We start from the raw sequence: 8,981 nt of genomic DNA on the forward strand, positions 1-8,981 counted from the left end.
TGACCCCCATCTGAAAATACACATGAGTTGTGTTGTTAAAACTGAGCTTGTAGATCAGCTATTTTCATATACCCCATTCATACATGGTATGGGTTTGAAGATCTTGATTTACTCATTTTGCTTGGGGGGGGGGGGTGTCACTAGTTCAAATATGGTTATTTTGTGTGGTCCCCAGTTCAAATATGGTTATTTTGTGTGGCCCCCAGTTCAAATATGGTTATTTTGTGTGGCCCCCAGTTCAAATATGGTTATTTTGTGTGGCCCCCAGTTCAAATATGGTTATTTTGTGTGGCCCCCAGTTCAAATATGGTTATTGTAGGTGGTGCCCAGTTCAAATATGATTATTTTTGCGGGGGGAGACCACTGGGGCTACAGTACAGAATGTCTACAGTGAGAAGAGCAGAAAGCCACTGAAAGTAGAGTAGCGGTACTGATTGTCGAATAGTTGATCATTCGACGCCCAAGTGACCAAATTCACTGTGTCTCCGGCATCGAGTGGCAGAATCACTGCCTGGGTGGCGGTGTCACGGCCGCTTCCCTTGGGTCGCCAGGTGCTGACTTGACGCTCGCCGTTCTTCGCCAGATAGGCCCCCGAATTGTAATCACATAGGCCGATCGTTTTGAAGATGAACTGGAACGCTCCCTTACACGGAGCAGTGAAGATACCTGCAAGTCAGCAATATGGAATCATTAGGGCCCGTCCCCGTAGGGACGGGTGTTTTCGATGAATCTGTCATGGTTAAGATGGAGTTTGAGTTAAGTTACATTGGGTTTGTTTGGGAAGGGGGCGGGGCAGCTAAAATGTATATCAAATAGCTAAATATTGAATCAAGCAAATTCTGGGGTGTTCAGTTCACATAAGCCTTAGTTGACGTTATAAAATGACCAAAGGGTTATTTTTTCCCTTTATGTGGTTAAATGTCTGAAAATACACATTAACATGAAACCATTAGAAATGATACTGCTGTCAAACAAGACTGATGCTATCTATGAAAAAGTTTAATCTGCAACACAATTTTACACATGTGGGGGTCCCTGCTTCATTTCTCACTCAGCTAAGGGGTCCCTGCTTCATTTCTCACTCAGCTAAGGGGTCCCTACTTCATCTCTCTCAGCTAAGGGGTCCCTGCTTCATTTCTCACTCAGCTAAGGGGTCCCTGCTTCATTTCTCACTCAGCTAAGGGGTCCCTGCTTCATCTCTCTCAGCTAAGTGGTCCCTACTTCATCTCTCTCAGCTAAGGGGTCCCTGCTTCATCTATCTCAGCTAAGGGGTCCCTGCTTCATCTCTCTCAGCTAAGGGGTCCCTGCTTCATCTCTCTCAGCTAAGGGGTCCCTGCTTCATCTATCTCAGCTAAGGGGTCCCTGCTTCATCTCTCTCAGCTAAGGGGTCCCTGCTTCATCTCTCTCAGCTAAGGGGTCCCTGCTTCATCTCTCTGCAGTGGCGTGCACAGACATTTAGAGGGGCAGGTAATCAAAAATACTGTACAAAAAATAAAAAGGGCACATTGCTGTCCAGAGGGCAAAGGACAGGTGCTCTAGCATCACCTAGTGTCTATCTCATAGACTGTAGTCTATCTGTGCACGCCACTCCTTTGGAGTAAAAAACATAAAATAAAAACAACATCCGGAGCGGACCGCAGCTCAGGTGTGCGTCCGAAGTGGTCGAGAAATGACAGAGTTACATGTGCCGGTCCTCGGGGGGTCCCCGGAACAATCAGACCCCCAGGAACGCCCCCAGGGGGCCGGTCCAGTTTCTGGCGAGCTGCCGTGTGTCCGAAGCGGTCGAGAAATGACAGTTACCATGTGGTGGTCTCCGGGGGGGTCCGTGTGGGGGTCCCCGGGGTCCCCGGAACATCCAGATCCCCAGGAACGGGCCAGGGCTCGTACTGTAGTGTACTCTGTGCCACTTTACTCTGTGCTGTACTCTACTGGCCACTTTAGGTGTTGCAGCTTTCCGTGCTCGGACATACAGAGACAGACATACATACATACAGACACACATAGCTCCGTAATGGAGCGGAGGCACCACTCAAAAATAAGTTTGCGATCAAAATAAGGGATTTAGCCTAAGACCCAGCACATGTGGTCGGAGCTGCACTGCGCTCTGGATGTTATGTAATTTTCCTACTCTCTCTATACCACTCTATTGGATATAATAACATCAGATTAAGGTAATACAATGGTTAATCCAGCATTCTCCTTTAAAAACCCGTTCTCTGAGGCTCTCAGTACCTGTGCAAGCGTTGTAGGCGTTGCCGTTGTTGAAGAAGACATTCTTGAACACGACAGTTTGCTCTTCACACGTAGGTCCAATACGCACTAGTCCATCATCTCCCAGCGATGCTGAAAAGCCCACTTTCTGACCGACTGAGGACAGAAGAGAAAGAGAGCAGGGAGAAAACATTACACTTTCTCACCGTTTCATTACATTTTCTGTGACATTTGACATAATTTCAAGCTTGGATTTTCCATTCTGTCTAATTCATATAATTTGTTTAAAGGACCACTTTGCCACTTTTCAACCTATACCTTCATATAATTGGTCCTGGCTAATGTTCGTGATAAAATGCCTCGGTCTGCGTCTCATAGGAAGGCTGTGGGCAGTTCAGAAACCCGTCCACCAGTGACATCATTGATGGGAAATCCAAGCTAATAGAAACTCACGATAATATAAATATTACATTTTTTTAAATCTTTCAAAACAAAATCTGCCTAACGATTATGTCACTGGTGGATGGGTTTCTGAACTGCCCAAAGCCTGACACAGACTGAGTAGGAAGAAAAGGTGGTATTTTTATCATGAACATGAGGACCAATTATATGAAGATAAGTTGAAAAGTGGTCCTTTAATTAGTTGTAACAAATGCATCACTTTAACTTACCCTCTCTCTTGAGGTTTTCCACATCTTTGTTCAAGGTGGTCAGTTGTGCATCAGTTATTTGCTGCTTAGACGTGAGCTCTGTGAACACATTAAGACATTTAGACGTGAGCTCTGTGAACACATTAAGACATTTAGACGTGAGCTCTGTGAACACATTAAGACATTTAGACGTGAGCTCTGTGAACACATTAAGACATTTAGACGTGAGCTCTGTGAACACATTAAGACATTTAGACGTGAGCTCTGTGAACACATTAAGACATTTAGACGTGAGCTCTGTGAACACATTAAGACATTTAGACGTGAGCTCTGTGAACACATTAAGACATTTAGACGTGAGCTCTGTGAACACATTAAGACATTTAGACGTGAGCTCTGTGAACACATTAAGACATTTAGACGTGAGCTCTGTGAACACATTAAGACATTTAGACGTGAGCTCTGTGAACACATTAAGACATTTAGACGTGAGCTCTGTGAACACATTAAGACATTTCCAGTAAAAAGGCTTCACTCAATGCTTTTCGTTAACCCATTAAGACCTGAGACCAGATTCTACAAATGTCTTCTGAATCATGACAGTTTTCTGAAAAACGTATATGTCAGTGCTTCTCAAAAATTAGGACCCCAAAAATTATGTAATTGGCCCCTGTCTGAAAATATGTTGTTCCAGGGAACCCCCAGAAGGAAAGATATGAGTTAAAAACGTTTGCTGTGAACGAATATATTCAAAGATTTGGACTCATTTTTAGGATTTTTCAAAAATATACGAGTGCTGCGCTACGAGCTTGTAGATCTGCTATTTTTCAACCACTAAAGTTTAAAATAATGGTTAAAGTGGTTAACCTGATCCACAGCTGAGCATTAACATTGGCTGTGGTAAAATGATAATGCCCTGAGCCCCTGACACATTGGTTCCCCAACATTTTAGAGATATTGAATTGAACAGTGAAGATGTGCTAATATTGTGTTATGGGGAACTGCATTCAGGATTCTTATCAATAAAGCAAATCAATCTAGTTATCTGATTGACAGAGCTTACCTGCATTCTGCTTCTTCAGAAAGTCCACTGCAGCCTCCAGCTCGGCCAACTTAGTGTCCAACACTTGTCCAACACTCAGAGATTCGCACATGTTGGCGTTGTCGCACGGCGTGACTGTCTTGTCTATGCCTGTCTGTTTTCTATGCACCTGTTGGGTAGAGCTGCTTACACTGACACAGAGGAGGCCTTTTTATAAGCAGAGCCAGAGCTGTAACATGATAACTATTATCCGGTGGCCTATGCCACGTCAACATTGGCATTTACCGGGAAGTCGGAGGTGAAGAAATGTATGCGTAGGTGTACCTGATTGTCTGGGCTGATAACGTGGGTATCGGATGAGTTGCTTCATCCTTACTAGGAAATGTGCCCATACTGTATAATTGCATGCTCACTCATGCACGATATATATCACATTGATGCCTGAGGCCGAATCTGGAAATGCCTTCTAGGTTACCTAAGGTTTCTGAAAACCTTCAAATTCTGATTCTCTCTCTTTTTCTTAAATAGTTATGTTGCTACATGTATAGCAATAGCTGATGAGACACAGAGAGCGTGCCAGCATCAAAGGTAGAACAACATATAGGTTGCACCAGGCGTCAATAACATGAGTTTAATAAAATATGGAATAAGGGTAATCGTGGGATCAGAGGCATAGGCCTATCTACCATAAAGGCAGCTGCCTCCCCAACTCCCTTTGAAAAACACTGAATGAGAAAAAAACACCAAACCAGAGAACTACTAGTGCATGGGCAGTGCATAAAGTTAGCTCCTCGCCCATTCAGGGGCTTGTCCATTCCGTAGCGTGACCCTTGCCCATAGGAATGCAAATGTATGCATTTGTCTCATGGAGTGCGAGTTGTGGGGGTTTGGACCATCACCTGTAGCCTACTCACCTGGCAGGTACAATCTCTTTGAAAACCTGTTTAGTGTTTCTGATTGTGCAATTTAAAGCTTCTTCCTGGGAAAGCGAACAAGAGTCAATTGTGACACTGATTTGATATACGCATCATGTTAAACCGGATAGACTGACAATGGCCGCTCGCCTAAATAGTCTGTTTCCTAGGGTTTGAGAGAGATTTAACTCAAGTTCTTGAACTACGATTAATATACCTATTGTCAAGTGCAACCCCCGTCCTCTCATGTTTTGAGACATCATTACATGCTTGAACACGATTTTGCTATCTATCTTTCCCCCCCTCTGCCACTCAGGTGGAAGAGCGCATCACTGCATGCCTGGCTGACATCTCACAGTGGATGTCCTCCAACCACCTCAAGCTGAACCCAGACAAGACTGAGCTTCTCTTCTTCCCAGCTAAGTCCTGCCCTATGCGGGAGACAGCTCCTAATCCAGACAACAGTCTTGTAAAAACTCGACTATTGTAACTCCCTCCTTACTGGCCTACCGGCATGTGCACTTAAGCCTCTCCAACTGATCCAAAATGCCGCAGCTCGCTTGGTCTTCAACCAGCCAAAATTCTCACATGTCTCCCGCCTATAATCATGTCCCAACATACATGTTAGCCTTGAATTGTCTGCCAGGTGAGTAGGCTACAGGTGATGGCCCAAACCCCCACACCTCACATCCCATGAGACAAAGGAAGACATTTGCATTCCTATGGGCGAAGGTCACGCTACGGAATCGACAAGCCCCTGAATGGGCGAAGAGCTAATGCGCTGCCCACTAATAGTTCTCGGTTTTGTTTTGTTTTTTTGTTTGTGGTGCAACCACTCCATTACGGAGCTATATGTGTGTCCTTGGGTCTCTGCCTGTTTCTTCTTTTTCTGAGGTCAGATACATTAGTTAACAATGAATGGCATGACATCACACAGACATGCCAACATCTATTGTGTTATTTTGACATGCATGTCATCTGTTTTGTGTGACCTTGCCTTGTGCTATCCCGATTCCTGACATGACTTTGCCTTGTGCTACACAGTATCCTGTCTTGACCTTGCGCTATCCTGATTCTTGACATTACCTTGCCTTGTGCTATCCTGACATTACCTTGCCTTGGCTAAAATGTGTAAAATATGTAGGCTATGCGTGATTTATTTACAGAAGGAATGTGTCCAACCCGGTATTGCAGTCTCTGTACCGCACTGTTGTGACGAAAAGAGAGCTGAGCCAGAAGGTAAAGCTCTCTGTCTACCGAGCAGTCTTCGTTCCTACTCTCACCTATAATATAGTCATGAAGTGTGGGTCATGACCGAAAGAATAAGGTCGCGAATACAAGCGGCTGAAATTAGTTTTCTTTGACGGGTGGCTGGCATCTCCCTTAAGCCCAAACCACAAAAAGGGTCGGGTTGGGACAAAACGGTTTTTAAGGTAAACCACGCCAATGCAAGTCACTGAGTTGCAATGAGTTGCATTGGTGTGGTCTACTTTAAAAACCGTTTTGTCCCAACCCGACCCTTTGGTGTGGTTTGGGCTTTAGAGATAGAGTAGAGTCGCTGCTTCTTCGCTTGGAAAGGAGGGAGCTTAGGTGGTTCGACCTCCCTAGGGACCTCCCTAGCGAGGCACGTCTCATGGGAGGAGACCCCGTGGAAGACCAAGGTGCAGTTGGAGGTATCGCATCGACTCAGTGGCCTTGGAACGCCAAGTGTATTGATAACTGCCAACCAGCACTGCCCGTTTATTTATTTATTTTTATTTGTTCCTACTTCTCCAGTTCTGGTTATCAGACGCACCTGTCCTCTGTAGGTGTGCATAAGGACGTTATTCTTTCAGAAACACGAACATTTCGATGTTGGCGTGTTCATTTTCATTAGGTGTGAAACTATACTGTACACATAGTTGTTCACATTATGTTGTTTAAACAGCATGTGTTTGATTACAACACATGGTGTACATTTACTTAAGTACTGTACAATGTGTACAGTACACATGGTGTACTTTACTTGAGTATTTCCAATTTCCAATACTTTTACTTCTACTCCACTACATCTCAGAGCCAAAAATTGTACTTTTAATCTACTAGGGCTAGGCTACAATTATTTGAAAAGTTTAGTTACTAGTTACTTTGGAGATTTAAATTTTGATTAGAGAAACATACATTAACCACCTCAACCCTATATACATTTCGGCCATTTGAAAATAGCCGATCTACAAGCTCAGACTGCATTGCATCGATTTTCAAAATATTTTGTACACATTTTGAACTTGTGCTATCCTGACATTACCTTACCTTACATTTCGGCCATTTGAAAATAGCTGACGCATTCTTGTGCAAAATATTTTGTACACATTTTGAACTTGTGAAATGGGACATTCTGCAACATGAGTACTTTTACTTTTAGTACTTTAAGTATCGATGCCGATACTTTTGTACTGTTGTACCACCACTATATACCGGTAATATGACGCAAGGAGTTTGAATCAGCAAACTGTAAAATGACCACATGTTAAAGCTGCAGCCTGGGGGTGGGGCTATAGGGTTGGGATCCAGACCCAGAGGAACCAGAGGAACTGAATCACGTTTGGAACCGTTTGTTTTTCTTCCCGGAATCAGGAGTTGATCACTGGTCAGCATATGTGCACTTCACGTCTGCTATACAATTACAAATAATACCAGTTTCAAGGACCACCAATTCACCATAACTCTGAGAGTGTACAAATGGAAGCAAATGGACCCCCTTACAGGTCCATTTTCTTAGTTACAGTTACAGACCTGTATGAGTCTATTTGAACCCCCCTAGCTCCCCCTACCCCCAAGTAACCTAGAGTGTCCCTGGCACTATAATATGTACGCAATAATACTGTATGCATGAGAGAATTTGTGTTCATAAAAAGTTATAATGAAGGCCGAAATGGATTATAGGATTATAGGAATGGTTGAAGGGAACCGTTAAGATGAATCCTTAAGGAACCGGAATCGTTAGCATACTATAAAAGGATCGCTTGCTCGTTTTGAACAGGTTTTTTTTTAGAAGAGTCGTCACCATAGAGTTATACACAAGAGAGTGGACAACCGCGGCCAGCTATCAATTTCAATGGAAGTTGCTCACTAGTGCTTGAAGCACCTGGAAAAAAGCTCTACTTCCGCATTTTGTCTTGAGTTCAAAATGCAGGAGTGCTGACCTCCATGAACACGTCTGAGTCAATTCATGAACGAGCGCTCCGTGTTAAACCCCAGTTGCCATTTTTGAATCGATCTCTGGTGACTCGTCTCATTGTCTCTCGTTGGATCACCTGGATCAACGACAGGTCTGTTCTGCTCAAGAGGGGTGCGACAAAGCAAGCGTCAATAAAGATAAACAGAATCCAGGTCTGGTCAGTCGCGGGCGTGTGCACGTAACGAGCACGTGCGCGACAATTTCATGGGACCGCGCCCACGTAAATACGCTTGCGTTACGTTGTCGCCCCTCGACTTCTCTGCGCACACAGAAAGAAAGCACAGGTCTCATTGAAAATTAATAGGCGTGTTAATCGCTGCTTATTTGACACCTGTTGAGCCCCTATTTCATCACACCTGGGCCAGATGACATCACAACAGGTAAACACACACCTGCATTTGCTTGCGGGCAGGTGTTTAATTAGTACCCACCTGTGCTTGCCCAGCTCACGTGTAATTTGTAGCCACCTGGGTTTAGTGTGTTACTGCCAGGCGATCAGAGATGTTTGCCAATGCCTACCGATACATCTGGGCACTTCTGAATGCAAGGCAGTTGCAAGAACGCTGCCGAGAACACAAAGCTACACCCACTGCTTTGCAAACCAATGATATCACCTTGGGACTGGTTCTGCAATGCAGTTTATTTTTTGCCTTAGTGCAATGTAAGCTGAGAGATTGCATCATTCTCTACTACGGTAGTTAATCTGTTCCTCCTCCCTCCTACACCCACTATGAACTGCATGACATCATAGTCCTTATATTTTGCCATTGACTTGGCCTGAAAAGTTCAGATGGAATACAAAGTTCCGTAAAAAGTCTGCGGCTAGCACCGCTCAAAAAACAAAGTCAAGATCTAACATATTCACACATAAACCACATCAATTTTGTTCAAAACGGGCCACACCTGCAAACTTTAGATGTCAATCTTAGCCAACCACGATAGAA

General features: G+C 44.1%; 1 protein-coding gene across 1 annotated transcript; it reads right to left on the minus strand.

The window, feature by feature from the left end:
- Positions 1-108: 108 nt before the first annotated feature.
- LOC306939383 (caprin-2-like) lies at positions 109-4,273 on the minus strand (the record flags this gene model as incomplete). Its single annotated transcript, XM_079523969.1, has 5 exons — positions 109-666; positions 2,233-2,367; positions 2,883-2,960; positions 3,925-4,110; positions 4,228-4,273. 5 exons carry the CDS (start codon positions 4,271-4,273, stop codon positions 386-388), a joined length of 726 nt encoding a protein of 241 aa, XP_079380095.1. The 3' UTR covers positions 109-385.
- Between the last annotated feature and the right edge of the window lie 4,708 nt (positions 4,274-8,981).

Source organism: Electrona antarctica (assembly GCF_951216825.1).
Source record: "Electrona antarctica genome assembly, chromosome: 16".
Classification (NCBI taxonomy): Eukaryota; Metazoa; Chordata; class Actinopteri; order Myctophiformes; family Myctophidae; genus Electrona; species Electrona antarctica.